General features: G+C 47.8%; 1 protein-coding gene across 1 annotated transcript in view; it reads right to left on the reverse strand.

Moving 5' to 3' along the window:
- The window catches only part of LOC104125123 (peroxidasin homolog), a 48882-nt gene that overhangs the window by 11537 nt on the left and 16945 nt on the right, over positions 1–20400 (reverse strand). The window contains exons 3-12 of the mRNA XM_009637530.2: positions 14279–14350; positions 13955–14026; positions 11019–11090; positions 9431–9502; positions 7761–7930; positions 5716–5833; positions 3983–4152; positions 3230–3502; positions 2956–3072; positions 1229–1387 (exon numbers count right to left, since the gene is read on the reverse strand). Of these exons, the coding sequence (XP_009635825.1) occupies positions 1229–1387; positions 2956–3072; positions 3230–3502; positions 3983–4152; positions 5716–5833; positions 7761–7930; positions 9431–9502; positions 11019–11090; positions 13955–14026; positions 14279–14350 (1295 nt within the window). The remainder of the gene's footprint in view (positions 1–1228; positions 1388–2955; positions 3073–3229; positions 3503–3982; positions 4153–5715; positions 5834–7760; positions 7931–9430; positions 9503–11018; positions 11091–13954; positions 14027–14278; positions 14351–20400) is intronic.

Raw genomic sequence — 20400 nt, forward strand, 5'->3', positions numbered from 1 at the left:
GGGCAAACCAGAGCTGCTGAGCTCCTCCTGCTGTTCCAAGGTCTACCTGTGCTCTCTGTCTCTACCAAGTCCTCTGTAATTGATGTTCATTATTTTCTGCTCCCGTGTGTCTCTACTTGGGGTGATTACACAGGAATGTGCTGGGTTCTCTGTCATTTCAAACCGTTCATTCAAAGGCTTTCTAGAAAAGATACTCTAGCTGAAACAAAGATCGCAAATTGATTCGGGAATTATCAGATGAGGCTCTCTGGCAAGCGTTAGCCAGCTCAGAATAACTAATTACATGGAACTTGCTGGTCTCAAAATATCCCGTGAATTCTGTGCTTGAAGCATCACTGATTTCATGTTGCTAGATGGTTTCCTTCCCTCCAGTCTACCATTAGCAAAATCCTGCCACGTTTGTGAGCAAGAAAGGATGTTTGCTTATTTAAAACAATTACATGGGAACAAAAAAGAAAATAAAAACGTGGAAGCATTCCTGTGTGACTTGTGTTTTACAGAGGCTTGGTGTTAGAATCCCTGAATTTAGGTTAAACATATGACCTGGTAGCTAAACTTTAAGACAAATGTATCTGGAGCCAGAGCTAAATCTTCCTGAGAAGGAATCAGGGTTTTTTCAGAATATTTCATTTTAAAAAGAATCTTACAATTCATTCTGTAGGAAAGCCAAGATTTTAAAATAGTAAAAAAAAAAGAGATTACTAAGAATTTAATACATTGTTTTGTAAGTTCTCAGACAAGAATTCTTCGTTTCCTTTCCTTTACCACATTTTCTTAATAATAACTCCCAAAGACACTACAGGGCCCCATTTTTCACTCAAACTGGCCAGCTATCCGAGCTCATCTGATGGGCGTTAAAGGTCATTTCTGATCACATAACCCTGCCCGAGAGTTTATTTGTGCAGATGCCAGCCGACACCACCCCATTCCCTGGCCGCACCGGATGAGCTTCATTCCCACAGTTATACTTTTTCTAGGTAAATTTTCAAGGAAAACTGAAGCATCTTCTTCCAATTTACAAATCTTGGCCCTCTGGAAACCTCTTTAGAGTTTCCCACCAACTGATGGAGCTCGTGGGGCGAAACATCCACTCCCAGGCAAAAGCAAATTCCCATCCCGTAGGAACGAGGGCAATTCCCTGCCTTGTCAGACAGCGCGTCACTCATCAGAGTGTTGACTTAATAAACCCATTTGCCAGCCCTTAATTCCCAGAGCCTCACCAGCTTACCTCGCGGGGTCACCGACAGCTGTACCGGGAGGGTCCTCACTCCGATGGCACTGATGGCATGGCATTCGTACTGGCCTTGGTCATGCAAAGCAACCCTCATCACCCGCAGGGTACCTGTGGAGAGGATGCTGTGCCTCCGGTCATTCGGCAGTGGCCCACCTGGTCAAACAAGCAGCACAGTTTGTCCATTGCCTGGGAGATTTCTCTTCCCGTCACTGGAGGTATCCGTGTGATGGTTCAAAATTTCATTTCCTTCCCAACATGACATCAGCCACCCTGAAATACCAACTTCATCTTGCTAAGGGAGGAACAGGACCGATGCTCCTCTTCCCACACCCAGGATCATGATGGATTTGTCTTGTCTAAGCAACAGGAAAGGAGCCGAAACCCTTTTTCTTTCCTCATAAGCCTTTTCTTAGTGCACACTGCAGATTTACTGACACCTGATGGATAACAAATCTGTGCTCAATTATCCAAGCTGGCCGTTTCATCCAATAAATGGAAACAATTAGCATTGTTTTTTTTAATTTGGTATTTTGATTTGCTTTGGTTTGGAAACTGCGTTGCTTCAATATTTCCTCTATTTAAGGAGAAAAGTTCAAAATTAAAACGCTTTACCAAACCTAAACAAAATTATTAAACTTCTCAGTTTAGTGACTTTTTTTTTTTAATATTCCATTTTCCTCCAAATAAAGGCTCTATTCATGCATCCCAAATACCAAAAGGAATCTGAATCCTCCCCCACACTGTCAGAAGCGGCTCTGAGGATGAGCGATGCTCCATCACACCTCATCCTCTTGTCTTGCTCTTAGCACGCCTCCTGTGAAAGCGCCGTAAAGCCTGGCTGATCTTTGGATCACAGCGTGACCTGGCAAACCTGGTTACAAAGCAGTTGTTAACCTTACTCCTTGTCACCGTACTCCTTACCACAGCTCTAAGAGATATCTTCTGAAAACTGGGCAGTGGAGGAAAACAGGTTAAAGGAGATGGAGAATGTGCTGGCGGAGGAGAATTTCAGCTGGTCCTTCTTAACACTGGGTCAAGGGCTATTGCTGTGGAAGCTGGAATACAATAGCCATGAATTCTCCACAGCACTAAACCATTAATTATGGCTTGTGAAGCATAAGGAAAAGTTGGAGGCCCTCTGGGCCAAGCGTTATTGGCTTCTGTCCCAGAAAGTGTTGGATGGGATCAGTTCAGTGGAGCCAGCGCTAACAATCACCCGAGACTTTGAAAGTTCACCACCACCTGTTGGCCCGAAGTGGCTTTTCCTAAGCTAAAGGCAACCTCGGAGGTGTGTCAGCGGTGAACGATGCCTTCCTGCAACGCGCTCCCCATCAACGACAGTGATGGAGAGCTGGTCCATGGTGACACCCACCGACTTGGAGTGTCCGGATCCTGCCTTTTCAAAGGAGGTAGGAAGCCACCGCGGGAGGAAGTTTGAGGCTTCCCATGGGCTTCATTCTGATGAAAACCAGAACACTCCTGCCTTCTGACGTGATGACTTAGTGTGTCAAAGACTTAAGAGGCTCCTTCCCCAGTGTTTAACATCATCCTTGGTGATCTACAACATACCTCCTAGTGTGACTAGGCCTGTGCTGATCACCATCTGTCCTGTGTCACTGCTGCAAGTCATCGCCCTGGACCAGCAGCTCGGCTGTTCTCACCCACACCCCATGGGTGGTGGCATGGGAGAGAAAGAAATCGCGAGTGAAGCGAGGCAGTACCTGCCCTCGTCCAGGCAATCACGGGTGGAGGGTGACCCTCGGCAGAGCAGGGGAAATCCACGCTTTGTCCCTCGGTTACTGTCTGATCAGTGGGGATGAGGAGAAACCTGGGAGAATCTGGAGGGGAAAGCAATGACTGAGCAGCAGGAAAAACCTGAGCAGTGAGCTCGGGTTAATTCTCAGTTCCTGGGAGCAGAACCAGTCGTGGGGCTTAAATACAGCCCCCTGACCGAGTGCTTTATCCCAGAAATGTCATCAGTTTGTGACTCCTCACCTTGCACAATGATCCTTGCTGTCGCCTGGATGGATCCCTCGGTGTTGCTGGCATTGCAGTTGTACTGGCCCTGGTCCGAAAAGGTGACGTTCTGAATGAAGAGCCCTCCAGAGCTGGTGATAGCGAAACGGGAATCCTGTGGTAAAGGAGAGCCTGTGCCAAGGGTCCAGCTGATGCGAGGGTGGGGGTGCCCGGAGACCCCACACTCCAAGGTGACGCTTTCCCCAATCAGCACTTCAGTGTTCTGCGGCTGGATCACAAAAGTGGGCTTGGCTGGAAGGAAACGAGTGCTTCAGAAACCAGAAGCTCTGCTGCCTGCTCAGGCACGGGCAGGCATCCTTTGGACTCCTCATGCAACCCAGCTAGCAGCCTGGCTCTTCCCTGACCTCCAAATCCTCACTGTGAGCAATCCCCCCAACGCCGCTTCTTCCCACCACCTCCTCATCCCAGTCACTTCGTGCTGGAGCTTCCCCACCCCAGTGTCCCCTTCATCCTTGCTATCTCTGTGCTGCAGAATCCCAGCCTCCAGACTCCCTCCCAGCCCTGAATTACTTCCAGTCTCTAAACCCCCAATGTCCGATGCCCAGGAAGGAACCCCCTTACAGCTCAGACCATGCTACGCTGTTAGCCACCCTCTTCCCCAGCGCACCAAGAACATCCTGGCACATACAAAGCCAGGACTGACTCTGACTTAGCTCCTCTCCCAGCCCCAACCCGAGTTGGTCCTTCAAGGGGTGCACAAGGCTCAATTACATGGGGTGCCAAAATAGCGCAGAACGACTTCTTGTGTCTTGACCTCTCCAGCTATGTTCTTGGCCATGCACTGGTAGACGCCTTTGTCCGACTCCTTGGTATTCTGGATCATCAAGGTACCGTCTTGCAACAGGTTGAGGCGGTTGTCGTATTTCATGTCAATCTCGTTACTGAAAAACAGCCACAAACAGGCAAAATCTGAAAGGAGTAAAGACTGGTGATCTTCCCCTGAGCTGCTGGGGGAGTGGTGGGGCTTTGCATGCGTTGCAGTAAATTCATGTTCCTTGGAGCTATTCTGAGACTTCATGAAATTTATAGCAAGAGTTATGATTTACAGCACTGAACTCCAGCTCCAGCTCTGATTTACTCCCTGGGCGAGCTACTTTTTCTCTCACCACTGATTACATAGGATATTTACAGCCCGTCAGGAGAGCACACTCTTCCCATGCAATAGCATCATCGCTATTGTCAGGGCATCGAGGCCCGGCAACTTGTTCTCATTATTTACTCAGTGCAAATATAATAATGAATTAATACTGTTATTGCATGCAGCCATTTCTAATCAAATGGGCTCAAAGGCCTCAGGGGGGCAAAAACCTCTGAGTAAGTCACTGTGGGACCCCAACACAGCTTGGCCTCCAACCCAACCCGAGAGCTGTGAAACATCTTCCTTCTTTCTACAGTGACCTGCGACTCCTGGATCCTGGCCCACGGCAGAAGGTCCCACCGCTGCATCCCATTTGTCCCAGCGCGAAGGAATCTTGGATGGCTGCAGATGATTGAAAAGGGAGAAGGGACCTCTCTCCCCCTAGGACAAAGGCTGAATCCACTCTGCAAACTAATATGCTTGCTGGGCATTTATTTAATTCCCCTGATGTCTCCTCACTCCAGTCATATCTCGTTTGTGGAACATTTATTATCATTACCCCTATTACAATGCTGTCTTTGGAAGCCTGCCAGCATTTCCCTAACAAAACCTTCCTTCCAGGGGGACTTCGCTCAGCCATAAACTTTTGCTCCGTGCTGAAACTCTGCCTGGTGGGGAGTTAGCTGAAGAAGCATACATTGATCATTTTTATTAATAACAGAGCCCTGTTCAGGCTCCCACAGACAAGAAGCTCGTAAAGCAGCGAAGTAACTTCGCTTCCACAGTGGGCAACTGCTTGAGCACAGAGTATTTTATTGTGGAGCGTTTCCCAGGAATGCTTTGGCACCTAGCATAGCCATATACTTTTCCAGTGTTGCTGTATGGAATGATAACCTATACGCTGCTTTGCAAGGTCGGTCTTTCAGTGGAGACCAGCGATTTTTCCCTTTGAAAACAAACCATTCTCCCAGCACGCTAGGCCTTCCGTGAGAAAACCCTAGAGCCTAGAGGCAATTCAGCAGGTCAGAAATGGCAAGCACGGTGGCTTACAGCAACGTGAAATACTAATTTTACTTTTTTTCCTGATCAAAAGACAATTGCTTTCAGCCTGCAGAGTATGTTTGTGGGAAAGTTATAAGCTCTTGGAATCCATTACAAACGCAGATGAAAACACCACTTTGGATTACGTGGTCACCAGAGAATGCTATTAAAAGCAAGGTAAATACAACCTATGGAATAGCCTTTTTTTTTTTTTTTTTTTTTTTTTAAATGTTGCATGAAACAGCTTTTGTAATGACAGGCAGTCACCGAAGAGCTCAGCGCTTGAAAACCTTTGCTACCCCAGGGCTCACTGTGTGTGACTTACTTGTTGTGCAGCCAGATAATTGCAGGCTTTGGGTTGCCTTCTGCCCTGCAGGTGAAATAAACTGTGTTTCCCAAGAGGACGTCGACGTCGTGGGGTTCTGAGGTTATGCGAGGCCTCTCTGCAAAACACCAATTTAACACAACCCAGTCTCGAGCAGCCCAAAAGCACCTCCAGCCCAACTGGAGAGCAGTGGGTAACACAACACCCATCCTACAACCTGTGAGCAAGGGATTTTGTTCATTATGTCCCTAATTCATCGGCCAACCCCTATTCAACCAAGCCTTTCACTGTGTGCTCCACTTTAAGATGCACTCAAGCACTGAGTGAGTTGAACATTTAAAGGATGTGCTAAAATAGAATTTACGTACGTGGTCTGGAGCGCTTGATCTTGACTCAGCAGAATATTTACCCGTCTAGCAATCTGTACGCTCACCAGTAACCCAGTAAAACCAGCTGGATTATTCATCCGATTAAGTGAGAACCTGCCACCTTTGCCAGTGGAAGGTCTGTGCCCTTACGCCTCAGACCGCAAGCCAAGGGCTTGGCATCCAGCCTCCATGCCACCAGTGCAGGACCAAGCCCACCCCAGCCCCCCGGTACAAAATGCTGGCCCAGCGCAGATTTGCTCCGCTGTTCACATCTGCTAAGGAATGGTGGGCTAAGCTGATGCCAGCGGGCTTCGCACTGACTCAGATATCAGCTGCCGGCATCAGTAGAGCTTTACGCTGAATTATGCATCATTTGTCTTCCCCAGCTGGCACAATACCAGTGTAAAAGCCTAATGCCAGCAAAATCTTCCCACCAGGTGCTCTGGCTAATTTGACAGACATCCCGCTGCGCGCCCATGCCTAAACCAGAACAAATCTGCATTAGCAGCTGTACCGTGGCAGCGGGTGCCTGGCGGGGACAGCTTGTTGTGCCGCACATCCACTTGCAGCAGGTCCCACCCCACGTGTCCCCAGCTTCTTTCTCCAGACCCTTCCCATTCCTCCCCAGCTCTGGGGGTTACGAACCCCGTTTTTGCCAATTCAACCCTTTGCATGGCTGTGCCCTAAATTAAACTCTGAAACGGTTGAGGTTTTTTTTTAAAAAAAAAAAATAATAAAATCATAGGAGAAAAGCAGAATGCAAGGGAGATTTCTTCAAAATTCAGCCGATCTCCCACATCTGGCTCACAGCAGGGCCATGCACACAGGACTGGCGTATCCAGGAGGGATGCTACTAGCTGGCCTGGGCGAGTGGGAACGGCTCAAGCTGACTCTAGCAGCAGTGAAGCACTCGCTGATGCTTGTGCCATCCTCCGCCGATGCCTGCACTAAAAAAAGCCAGAGTTTTGTCTTTTTCTATGTGCAGTATTTAACTTTGGGATTTTTCAGAACAAAACCTTTCATTTCAAAATGGCATTTTTCAGTGAGAACTTCTCTAAATGTAGAGAACGGCAGCTCAACAAACTCCCATGCCTGCACTAAAAAAAGCCAGAGTTTTGTCTTTTTCTATGTGCAGTATTTAACTTTGGGATTTTTCAGAACAAAACCTTTCATTTCAAAATGGCATTTTTCAGTGAGAACTTCTCTAAATGTAGAGAACGGCAGCTCAACAAACACAATCCTTTACCGCAGTCAAAGCACTCCACTACGTGGCTACTACGAGTTTGCTCAGGCTTTCAGTTGTGTTTCCAGCCACTGCAGCTCTCCCAGCGTTCCCCTTCTGTTCAGCCTAATGCGGGACGTTTCTTCTGGCTGCTGGTTTAGCCACCGACCGCAGCAGGTCCTTTACTGGCCCTGCTCTATCTAAAAGCCAAGACGCCGCCTGCCAGCCAAAACAGAGCTGCTGCCAAGCCCTACGCGACTGCCAGCCTTCTCTGCGTTACCCTGATAACTTGTGTGACCCCGCTGGGACTTTTCCACTTCAGCAGCAGAAGGAGGGAGAAAACAGGAGGCCAGGGCAGGGAGGAGGGAGGAAAAGGGGTGGAGGAAGCAATTCTGAGATGAAAGCCCAACTCCACGGGCTGGAGGTGGCCGGTGGAGGGGTTTGACCTCACTCACCGCAGTTGAACTCCTGGGTGGTCAAGGTGACGATGGAGCGCCCGTGCAGCTCCCGGGGCGCCTCGCAGGTGGCGGCAGTCTGGATGCTGCCCTGCTCAGCGTATTTCTTCAGCAGCTCGGCCAGCCACATCAAGTCGCAGTCGCAAAGCAAGGCGTTGGAGTCCAGCCGCCTGCAAGACCAAGGAAAAGGCCGTTCATCTCCCAGCCTCCGACTGCTGCCTCCTTCTCCAGGACTCAGGAGGCGAACAGTCCACCGGAGTGAAGGATCACCTGGCTGTTCTTCCTTGCATTTGATTATATCCCCAATGAAAATTTGAGATATTTCATTCCCACAACGTTTAAATAGGATGCTTCAACCAAGTCAGAAGGATTTTGTTGAAAAACTAACATTACCCATCAGCCATTCCAGTTTCAAATGAAAATTATTCTGCTAGACTGGATTACGCATTTTTGGCTAAAGTTGAGGCAAAGAGAGACACCGAAATATTGGTATTTCCCCCAGGATGGAGATTTCAACCTTTACGGAATTCCGTAAGAACAGCAGAGAACGCTGCCTCCGCTCAAGCTTTCCATTTGCTTTTACTCTCAGCTCAGAAAAACTCCCCCTTGATTTTAGCGGGCATCAGATTGACCTCTTTCTGTCGCCCTCTGCACAAGGATGAATAAAGGCTATAGGGGCATCAGCTGATGCCTCCTTCCCCACTAACAGATTTCCAGTAGATGGGTCAGGGCTATTGAAAAAAAAAAAAAAAAAACAGACCATGGAAGAAAGGTCTAATGTTTCCAGGGGCCAACATTTGAGAATGTGAGATTTCGCGCAAGGCCACGATACAGCATCTTACGGACACCCCACCTTTACCTCTCACATGTACAGACAACGTGTCACAAGTTGTTCCCTGTCAACGAAAAGCGAAGGCTTTTACCTGCTTGCAGAAATCAGAGGGCTGCAGTGAGAAACACACGACTTCCTTGTAGTTTAAAATCATGGCAGAACACCAGAATTCTTTCAGTTTTGCTCTTTTCCCCCCCCAAAACGCATAATAGAACTGATTTCCAGAGGTCATAAAAAGCAAACAAAGCAAAACTCCGGGGCGTTTAAGCAAGCAAAAAGTAAGCTTGAGAGACAGCCAGGTTCCGTGGGAATAACACAGCAGGGCATTCCTACGTGGGGTGAGAACCGTGCACCTCGGCACCCCGCTGGGCATGTTCCATCTCAAGAAAGAAAGCTTTTATTTTTTTTTTTTTTTTTAACGACTAGGATTTTTCCTTCCATGTTAGGTACTGCTCTGAAGACCTGAGGGAGGTCATCTCTCTGACCTGGAGTTTGCACGTTTTTGAAGGCTATTTTATGGTTTCAAACTGTGTAGGCCAGCAGAGGGCTGTGAGGACTTCCCCAAGATCGTTCATTCCTGTGGCATTATTGAGCCCTAAGAAGATTATAGTTAGATTAAAGCAGATTATAGTTAGATCATAGTTAGACACTAACATGAAGAAACCACTAACTGGTTAAATCAGCTCTCCTGTCCAGTCAAAACTGTTTTATAAACTTAGCAGTGGCCTTAGAAGTGCAACAACTAAAAGCTTTGCCAACCAGGCACATTTTTCCTCGGGTCCTGGCCATCTGATCAAAGATAAACAATTGCTCTTTGCAGGCAATGTTTTTTACTTACAGCCGTTTGAGGGATTCCAGTTGAGAGAATGTCCCTGGATGAATCCTGGAAATCTTGTTGTTGTGCAAGAATCTGCGAGAGGAGAACCCATGCCAAAACATTATTCAGTATTTGCACGAGGCGGATGATAACATCCCAGGTCAAAACTCAGTTTAAATACAAAGGCTGCTCATCAAAACGGAGCTTAGTTTTCAAATTGACTGCGTTTGTTTCCGTGAGCTGTAGGGATTCCGTTCATTTGCGAGTGCGATGCGATGCACCAAAGAGGGCAGCGGGTGCGGACTGGAAACGGTGACTCAAGATGTGATGTAACAGGTTTAAACTGGAACCTTAAAGTTAATCTGCTTCATGTGCTGCAAAGGGAGGAGAAAGGGCACGACGTCCCCGCAGACTGGGCCCACCCTAAGTTTTCTGTGCCTGGGTCAGCTCTAGTTGAGCAGGGACCATTTCTTTCCCTCCCTGCAGAAGATAGGGAATTTTCACAAGGGCAGCCAGTGAAGATGACAGACAACTCGTGCCCCAGACTCAGTGTAGTTATTAACCCAGATCCATGAGTAAACCTAATTCAGACAACAACAGCCTAAGCTGGGCTTATCTCTGAATAAAGCTAAGGTAAATTCTCACTCCCAGAGCCTTAGCACGCAGATAAGGCTCCCCAGTTCTTTGATAAAAACCCTGATTGCACTAAGGATGAAATAATTAATTCTCTATTCCCTTAATGGAAGGGGAAATTCAGTTACGCCAGTTACATCTAAAACTCATAAAAGACCATTGACAAAAGATAGGAAGCAATTTTAGCAGGGGGTGGAACAGGAAAGAAATACAAAAGCGGTAGAGCTCGCGTGCAAATGCCTGCATACAGACGCGTACATGCAAGTTCAGCCTGGTTGCCCAGCTTGGATGCTGACAAACCTTCCTTTAAAATTTAAATCCAGAATTTTTGTTGGATCAAATACAGCGGCTGAGATCAGCCATGGCTTACTGATCCAGGTCTGAATTTTCCTAAGGGTGTTTGGATCCCACGTTTTTCTTTTCCTAGCATGTATGGATACAAGGCACATTCCCATGCAGCGCAGAAGGGTCTCTTGGTTTCACCATGGAGTGGGAACCACCACGTGAACTTCTGTCCTAGCAGATACATTACTGCTCGAAGCAACCCTGGGGAGCAGGAGACACAGGACTTCGTTTCCTAAGCGCTTTCAAGAAGGACGCATGTTTTTCTTGGTAGACTTTCTTCTGACTTTATTCCTTTTCCACCCTCTTTTTTTTTTTTGTACATGCTGCCCAACAGTGACTAATGTTGACCTTACGGTCAGAGTAAAATTTCAGTTGGCTTGGCCAACTGTAGGGCTTTCTGCAGATTTACCCCTACTTAGGTGGAAACATGAACATAACACAACCGGGGAAATCCTCTTCCTATTCCCTATGGCAAGTACATAAAATCTCCTTCTTCAAGGAAGCTTCTTCTCGCATTTCCTTCCATTTTGAAGATCGTACTTCATGCTACCAAAACGGTTACACAAAACAAAGCAGTTTTTCCCCTTCTCCTCACCCCCTTACTCACAAGAAAGGTCCCATCTTTACTTACAGCCTTTCAAGTTTTGGCAAGTCACTAAAAGTCTCCGTCTCCAGGCTTTCCAGGTTGTTGAAATGCAGGTAGCTGTCCGAGAGAACACCAGAAAGGGCAGGGTTACAGACCGCAATTGAAAAGACAGAAGACCTTTCCAGATCGATCCACCAGCGCCCACCAACCGGTCACTACACATTTCAGGGCAGATGCGGAGAAGCTGGCGTTCTCTTTACTGTCTCCACTTTCCATGTGCAAAAATAGCAGTCAATGTTGGCTTTCCCCTATTCTGTCCATTATTTACTCTCTCTCTTAATTAGAGGAGGACAGATTTGCTCTTCCCTGAAGCCTAAGCCCACCACCATCCCTGTGCATCGCCTGTTGCACTGTTCAGAGTCCAGAGGAAACCACTGGCCGTGGAGAGCCAGCAGCAGCTGCTCCCATCTGACCACCATTCAGGGATTTTCCCTGCCTTTCCCCTAGTGCCTTGGCATTCCCCAACACATCCTTGGATTGTCAGGGAGGAAGAAATAGTCCTACTCGAAGGCACTCGTTCCCAGCCTAGGAATTGCAACATTTCTGAATGGGATCACGAGGTTGCTGGGAATAAATCTGTAGAAAAAGGCCCCGAACAACCTGATAAAACTTTGAAATTGGCCCTGCTTGTTGCTGAAGGCGGGACTGGAGACAGCCAAAGGCCTCTTCCAGCCCGCATTTGTCTCTGATTTGGACAGGGGCTCCCAGCACGTGCATCCACCCAGCGAGAGCAAAGCCATCTGGAAACGGCCGCCACCGGGCTATTCCGTCTCTGCGGGAGGCAGCCTCAGGCTCCAAAGTCAGAGACGGTGCAGTCGGCCGGAACGCTGGGATCTAAATGGCACCTTAACGCGAACAGCCCAGTTCTCACTAATACAGATTAATGTTTTTAGTGCCACTAAAATCTCGTGTGACCTCCTGCCCTGCCCCAGGTCACCCCTTGCCATCAGCAAAGGGAACCCGGGGTCTGCAGAGCAACACCCCACGATACCTGAGACTCCCTGTTCCCTCTAGCTGGGACATTCACTGGCATAGCTGACATGTTCCTGACCTTCAGATGCATTTTGGTATGGTTTAAAGTTGCCTAAATTCTTCCCCCTTATTTTACGCAGGCATAAATTTCACAGCGGACGCTGATTAATCACGGATCTACAAATACTCATGCTGCTATTGTAGCTAACTGCACTGAGAAATAATTGCCTAAGCCACCCCATGGCTGTTCGATTTGTAATGGAAGGATTCGTGATAAATGGTCTGCTATCAGAGCGCAAACTGAGCGACCGTGACTCGGATTCTGCAGCGGAGGGCAGCGGCGGGGAGAGACATTCGTGTTTTAATAAGTCTCAGATGTCTGCTGTCACAGCTTTGGCCCTTGAGGGAAGCATCTGATACTGTCCATCCATCGGGTTATACTTTTTCTTGAAAAGCTGGCTTGTGGGGTACAGGAAAACAGGGTAGGATTTGAGCAAAGCTAATTCTTTTGGAACCATGCCTGCCTGAGATTGAAAACAGATGGGCCCTTCAGTGGGCTGTTTGTTGGGTTTGCAGTTTTGTTGGGGTTTTTTTTGTTTTGTTTTTTTTTTTCTTTTATTCGTTGAAATAAATCTGGAACGCTCATTGTTAAAATATCCCCGTGGCCAGCATCATCTCCTCTCTAAGCATAACTGAGATGGTACCAGCTTCCTATGTTTTCTCCCAGGCATCCTTGATGAGCTGGCTGATGAAAACCCATCTCGCGCACAAGGTTAGTAGCACACCTACTACCAAGCTTGCCTGGAACTTCCCGTTGTGCTCTCTCCACTTCTGCTCTCGGCCTGGAGAACAAGCTGGATCCTATCCCTTTTACAGCAAAATCCTTAGTTACATCCCAGCCCTATCAATGCTGTCATTTGGCACAACGCATGAATTAGAACAGCTTCACCTTTGGTCCCAGTTCTCCAATGGTGCCAATAATTCCTATACTTCAAACATCCCCGCTCACACTCTCTCCATACGTACACATGTATTTACATGCATACACATAATATATTATGACCCTGGCATGAAAAAAAACCTGATCCCAGTTCAGCAAGACACTTTTGAAGAGTCAGACCTCAGTCTTCTCGCCTCACCTTGAGGATGGAGCGCTGAGTGCCAAACCCCCAAACTTCTTTGATTGAATGAAGAGCACAGATTTGCAATACACAGGAGGGGAGCAAATACAGACTGCTAGAGCGTCACTGTGATGGGCTCCAGCTGCCAGGAAAACACGCGAGGCTCCCTTCATCCCAGAGTGCCACGCAGCTCGGAGGGAAGGTCATGACTTTGTTTGTTTGAATCCATCATCTTCCCCCCGCTGCAATTCCCAGATGCTTTGCAGCATGTGAGCACCTCCATCCTAGCAGCTCCCGCGGATACTCCACTGCCCCGGCTCTCAGCTTGCATTTGCACCCATGCATTTTCAGCAAAAGTTTGAGTGAGAGAGAAACTCAACCAACACCCTCCATTCAAGCGAAGGGCCAGATCCTACTCCCTGCTCGGGGAGGTCCAGCAACATAAACACAGCAGGCGAGCTGCCTTCTGCTTCGAGCCACCCTACAGACCCCTCGCTCCTCCCATCGACAGGTCCCTTCATGTAAAGGGAAGCAGGAGAACAGCTGGGCTCTTCCCATGCTCCAGGGGTTTAGGGTCAGGAGAAGACATACGGGACATCAGTAGGAAGAGACCTCAGCATTAACTAACCACAATCACTACCAGGGACTTCAAACGAAGTCAGCGTAGCCTTACAAAGCCGGAGGATAAAACAGTAGAAGCCTCAACCTACTCCTTGCTAAGTGTCTGGTACTCCCCACTACTGGAAATGCAGCACGGGCGTTAGAGGAGCCCATAAATCAGCTCTTACGCGTCGCGTTCAGCAGCAAACAGGGCTGGTTTGTACTCACAGCTGTTCCAGAGAGCGGAGCCCGTTGAAGGCGTGTTGCTGGATGCTCTGAATTTCATTTTTATAAAGGTAGCTTTCAAAAGCAGAGAAGGAAAAAAGCATTAGGAGCACGGATCAGCAGCTGTGATTTGAAAAGACACAGGAACCAGCTACGAACCTCAACCCAAAGCAGAGCTTTCTGATTGGATTCAAGGGCAATGATTTATAGTTGTGACATTAACATCCAGAAATTCTGCCCACAGAAAATACGCCCCTGAGTGGCAACCATTAGAAGCGGGCTGTTAAATTTCAAAGAGGTTAAGTAACTATCAAGCTACCAACTCACAGGTACTTCAGGTTCTCCAGATCTTCGAAGGATCTTCTCACAATTTGTTTTATCTGATTATTGTTCAGCAGCCTGTTCAAACAGAGAAAGAAAAACACAACCAGTGAATTCAGCACGTGTGGCATTTGTGTTCCTGGACGCCCCCTGGAAAATCCTGAGCCCATGTTTTCCAGAATTTAAGATTTAAAGGGGTTAGAAGATCAAAGTTTGGATACTCACGCCAGCAAGCCAACGTGAAGGTTTCTCGCCCAGAGGTGTCAACTGCTCCCAATATGTACAACATTCAAAGACTTTTCTTTACCGTTTGCCACAGTGGTTCTCACCCCAAAGTTACAATTCTGGCCAGGAAAGGGATGAGGGGAAGAAGGAGAGAGGCAGAAGGAAGCAGAGGGACAAATTAAATCATTGCTGCCACTCACGTACAACCACAACGGGTTTTGAAGGCTCATGGTTGTGTTCAACGACACGTGAGCAGGGGTGTGCAGAGCCAGTTTTTAAGGGTACAAATGCAGTTTAAAGTGCCCCTTCACGGTGGAGTTATAGGAGTTCTAAGATGGTAATGCTTTGTTCTGGTCGCGTTGTATACAAATATGGGCAAACAAAAAATAACCACGGACAGAGCAGACTCCGGAGGCTATTCAGAGACAGCCTCTCTCCATCTAGAGAGCCTCGTGCCAGATTTTAATATAAAACCTATGGACAACACAGCACTGGCAGGCAATCTCCAACTTGCGTGTGCAGTTGCCATGACTGTGCGTGCAAATGCTGGCCGGTGCCAACGACCAGAAACACGGCTCAAACCTCGCAATAACCACGCTGCGCGCAGCGGCGGCAACCACACAGCTGAACGCTACGAGAACCTTTTCTGCAACTGCTGCCAAGCCCAACACCGAGAAATGAAATAAATCACTTATAAATAGCTCTCTAATATACGATGTTTAACTATTCATTGTGGCTGCCTAACGGCACTCCTGCGGGTCTTTCGCCATGGCATCCCACTGACGATCAGATCTGGCAAACCACGCTGCGGCCGCAGTGCTGGTGGAGCTCACAGCCCAAGAGCTCAGAGCAAGGATTTCACCGGCTACGCTTATTTTTAAAATCCCTAACTGGAGATGTGGATGGGGAGGAGGGCTGTGGCCGTGTACTGCAAAGATTTGGTTTTCTAGTGTTGTAGGAAAAACTGCTATTCCCTCTGCAAACAGCCAGACCTTGCAACGCCGGGTCAAATTCAATGCGTGCATTGGGTGGGAATTTTCTCAGAAACGATCTGCCACCAGACAGGGGGTGAGAAGCCAGTTCAAGGCTTTCCCAGCAGTAAAGGCCAATCTTCTCCCCGCACCTTTGCTGGAGAAAATAGGGTAGGCAGGGCACGAGCCAGCCTCTGGCACTACAAGCAAAGCTCCCTTCCTGGGAAGAACACTTTGCAGGTGAAGGATGGAGAGAAAAGACAAAGAGGAGGGGAGAAACAGAAGAAGTCGTGTGGGAAAAGAAGAAGAAGATAAAATCGAATGCCTCAGGGATGCAAAGATAAAAGGCACCAGAAACACACACACGTTATGGGTGCCTCACAAGTTACTGCCAGGCCACACCAGCTTGCCACCACCTTGTTCTCAGGTTGAGTATTACCTTAAGGGTCCAAAAAGCACGTAGGAAACTTGAGCGCAAAGAAACCTTTGGAAGTCAGAACAGTAAGGGTTTGAGGAAAATCTCAATCCTCTTGATTTGACTGTCCTCTCTTGATCAGCTACCCCCTGCTGCCACGGATGTGGGTGCCACCACCAAACTGCACGTTACCAGGGCTGTGGACAAGCAGTCTGAAGATGTTAAGGCAGAAACTTGCTGGAAAATTTCTGCACAGCTGGAAGCAATGGCTCAATACACACGGCTGAGGTTAAACAACCCGATTTCACTCATAAGGATGCAAAAATGATGTCAAGTCCTTGGCACACGCGAGTCTGCTTTGACAGCCAGATATGCTGAGTGGAAATACAGCCCCCGAACACCAACTCAAAGGCTCATTTGATGACTGAACACCCAAGGACTGGAAATAACTGCTTGAGAGCAGTGCGGGAGAGGGGTTTTGTCTATTTACCCACAGGACAAAGACAACACAGGCACCAGCCGCGCACGCTCCCTTCCCTGCCCTCCACCAGCGCGCTTTCATCTTCAGCCAGAGGAAGACGGAGGCAGCTTGTTCTCTGCTATCTGATCCTTGGCCCCACTTCTGAGGACGCTAGATGGGCTGATAGATGGGTGCCAGCTCTGATGTCATTCCCATGGGCGCGAGCACCTATACCCCGCCATGCAACTGGCACTGGCCGCTCGTTTCACAGGAGAGATGGGAGAACAACCAGGTCCTGGAGGCAGGGTTACAGCAACGGCCTGAGCAGCCCCATGCACCACGATGGTCCAGACACCTTCACTGACCCAGGGGGACTGAAAGCTAGGGTGGATTTCAAATTGCAAGCATTTTGGTGCTATTTAAAAGCATTAACCTAGTCCGCTTTGTTGTCTTGGCTGTTTAGGGGGCTCAAGGGGGTGTAATCAGTGATCCAACACAAATAAGACAAATTCTGGAAGTTCAGATGGCATGCAGTACACGGGCCTCTTATCTCATCGTCTGATACTGAAAAATTTGTTCCTTGCCCAGCTGAAGGCTGAAAAGCGTATGGAAGAAGCCATCTCTGTTTCCTGTCTCAGGATTCCCCATTGTAATAGAAGGATACGTCCTGGAAAAAACTCAAAAGTGAGCTAATTTATGAAGTCCATCATATTCCAAAATGCTGCTTTCAGAGAAATCCATAGACAAGACAGCACATCTGGCTCCTATAAAGCCTTTAGACGGCTTGTGCACAGCTGTCTGCTCCTCAACTTCTGTGCAATTCACCCAGGCACAAAAGTGTGCAAAATCCTGGCATGACCTGGATATTGATCCCAGCTGCAATCGATAGCAAAACGCCCAAATTCCTGCTAATGTCAAAGAGGATTGAAAGCTAAGATCCACTGCTAACCAGATCTGTTGGGAATAAAGGCTCTGGCAGACGGAAGCTGGAAAGATCATTATCAATGCATGGCTTACGTATACCCTGTAGCGAAACAAGCTAAATTAAAAGTATCAGAAGTACGTTTCCTGGAGCTTATCAAAAGACAGCAAAATGATGTGGCATTCCCTTTCGTGCCAGCTGGTGAATTGGACTCCAAATGAGTAGGTGGACTCAATCACACAGGCTTTATTCCTGAAAAAGTCTTCTGGGAGGTTTGAGATATACAAGCACCATGAGATCTGGCCCAGATTCACTAAGAGAACATTTTATATTCGGTTTCCTTTAGGTTTTATGTCCTCCCCACCCCTCCCTTCTCCTTCCCCACCCTCTCTCTGGGTTGTCAAGCACAGGCTTAAGTTGCATTAAATGAGTCATTTTCTGTTTTGAAGAGTGTATTAAATGATGTGACAGTACAGAATTCAGACTCAAAACTTGCTCTCTTTCCTCTTTTCATTTGAGAAACCACATGCTACGGTCGTCGTGACATAACAGCTATTTTTTTTTCCTCCCACCATTAACAGAAATCATCACGTAGTGTATTTAAAGGGGGAGAAAAAGTGAGTTTAATGTTCAGCCATGCATTCTCCCTTCTTGACAGAATGATCTGGAACAGCCATTTCCCAATATTCAAGGGAGAAACTTTTCTTCTGAGATCCAAGCAGGCTCTGACATCCCCTCCTTGCTTGCAGGAACACGTTCTTTCAAAAGCTACTAGAGGGTTCAAGACAGACCCTCCATGTTACTCCTGTCCTTCACCCTGAAACCTTTTAAAGGCAGCATCTACAGGAGAGCTGCAGAGCCCACCAGAAGTGCCTTTTGCTCCCACTGAAGCAGAAAGAGAAACATGATGTGAGCAGGGACATTGGCAGGGCAAATGCACATACCCCGATGCGCCCTCCACAGAGTCCCTATTCTCTAGGGCACCCATGCCCCAGGCAGAACCAAATACCTACTGGGGAAGTTAAGAAATACTGCTTTGGTCCCAGGGTTGGACATTCCTGAAGATGATGCTGGAAAGACCCAAGTAGCAGCAACCATTTGGCTGGGATGCTCTTGGATTGAAAACACCGCAATCGACCAGTTGGGTCAACATGGCAGGGTGCTGACATCCTGTGGGAAGGCGTAAGGGGACAGACATGCAGGGCTGTCATCATCCATCCCCACCCAAGGATGACCTAAAGGAGCAAAGGCTGGAAAGCGAGCGTGGGCTCACAATGCATTTGCTCTCTTCCGCAGCCCACCACCTGCTGTGAGCTAATGTTGGATTAAGCGACGCGGCTGGTGTTGGCAAACTCAAGCAAAACATCTGTTGAGGAGCTGCGGGTACTTTATGGATGGCATACAAGAGTTTTTTCCCCTCCCCTGCTACACTATTTTTATTTTTTTTTCATCAAGTGGGCATACTAACAGTTTAAAAATACATAAGGGAGATCCTGGCACCAACATCTGCATGGGGACTGAGAAGAGGCAATAGGAAGGGATGAGGCAACCTTACAACTCTAAGACCTTTGGCCCAGGAGGACTTCTCCAGAGCATGGTACGTTGCTGACAGCCAACGAGCAAGCTCCTGGTGCTGCAGGATTTAGGATAATAGCTCGTTACCTGTGGTGCTGTACCAGGAGTCCCCAGCCAGAAGCATATCATGACTGTTTCCCTTCCACAAACAGGGCTCCTGTTCTTAATTTTAAAGTAGAGCTCTGCAATTTATCAAATCTCCGCACCAGGGAGAGAAAAGAAGAGAGGGGAGCCAGGGGAGGGTTTGAACTGCTGAAAAGTCCCACTGGACGTTCATGGCAGGCTCCTCATCCGTCAGTCCCACCACAGTCCACCTCCACCTCAGGCTACAAAGGTTTCCTTATCAGGGTGGTTTATAAACTGTCAAACTTGGATATAGAACAGCCATCCTGCCCAAAGGAGATGCAGAACAGAAGCTTCACCAGAATCTGCTGCCCTTCCTCTCTCAGGCCAAACCATTGTAGGAAAAAGCTCTTTTAAAGCATTTATTTGCTTAAGGAACATCTATTTAAGCCCCACAGCAGAAAACTGCAAGCTCAGAGCTCTGTATATGGAGCCTGAGCTACTCCAAACCTCTCACTGCAAATACCCTGGCCAAACTTTCCCAGCAAGTCTCTCAGGGATTTGAAAGGATTTTTTCTCTTTATCACTTGAAGACCTATGAGAGCTCCTCAGGCAAAAGTTTACCATCTAAGAAACATCAGCAAATTCTTCAGCTCTCATCGCTTTTGATGTGGGAGACAAATCAAAGTTCCTGGAGAGATATTTGCTTTAGGAGTATGAGGTCTGATGTTCCCTCATTCAGTTATCGAGCTCCTCGTCCATGGGAGTTACCTACTGCAAGTGTGAGAATAACTGATGTTTCCAGTTTGCTGACCAAACCAAGAAATACAACCAAGCATACAAAGTACCATCTAAATGGAGCGGTTGCATTTGCAAAAGCAGTTGATTTTCAGAATTCAAATATAAAAATGCCATATTTTGTTAGAGCAGTGTCTCACCTAGCCAAGTATTCCAGCTCTGATGATGGTCATAGGACGCTATTTAGGGAAAGCCTGCCCACGACCTGTGCGAAACATGTTCCTCTTGCTGTCCCAGCAACCACAGTCATCAGATTAGGGATGTTAGGGGGGTACATTTGGGCCTATTCCCTTTAGTAGCTGTTCATAGACTTGCTGTCCTTGATATCATAGAATCATAGAATGTTTTGGGTTGGAAGGGACCCCTAGAGGTCATCTAGTCCAACCCCCCTGCAGTGAGCAGTGGGTTGTCCAGGAGGGTGTGGAGACAGAAAGCAAAAAGAATTGGACATGGAGCATAAAGAGGTATAATAGAGACGGGTCTTTCCGTCTCAGCCAGGCTGCGTATCTATATCTAGCTTGAAGCAGAGTGGCAGGAATCAGAAGAAAGAAGCAGAAACCTTGCAGATACCAGGGACCTGCCTAGACCAAGGCACTGGCAGGGCAGGAACTGGGACCTCTTGCAAAGTTCCGCAGGTTGGGTGGAGCGTCTCTCCAAGTGAAGGCCTGCCAGCATCCTTCGTTTCCCCAGGGGTTGGCT

Source organism: Egretta garzetta, unplaced genomic scaffold, assembly GCF_000687185.1.
Source record: "Egretta garzetta isolate BGI_Z169 unplaced genomic scaffold, ASM68718v1 scaffold84, whole genome shotgun sequence".
Classification (NCBI taxonomy): Eukaryota; Metazoa; Chordata; class Aves; order Pelecaniformes; family Ardeidae; genus Egretta; species Egretta garzetta.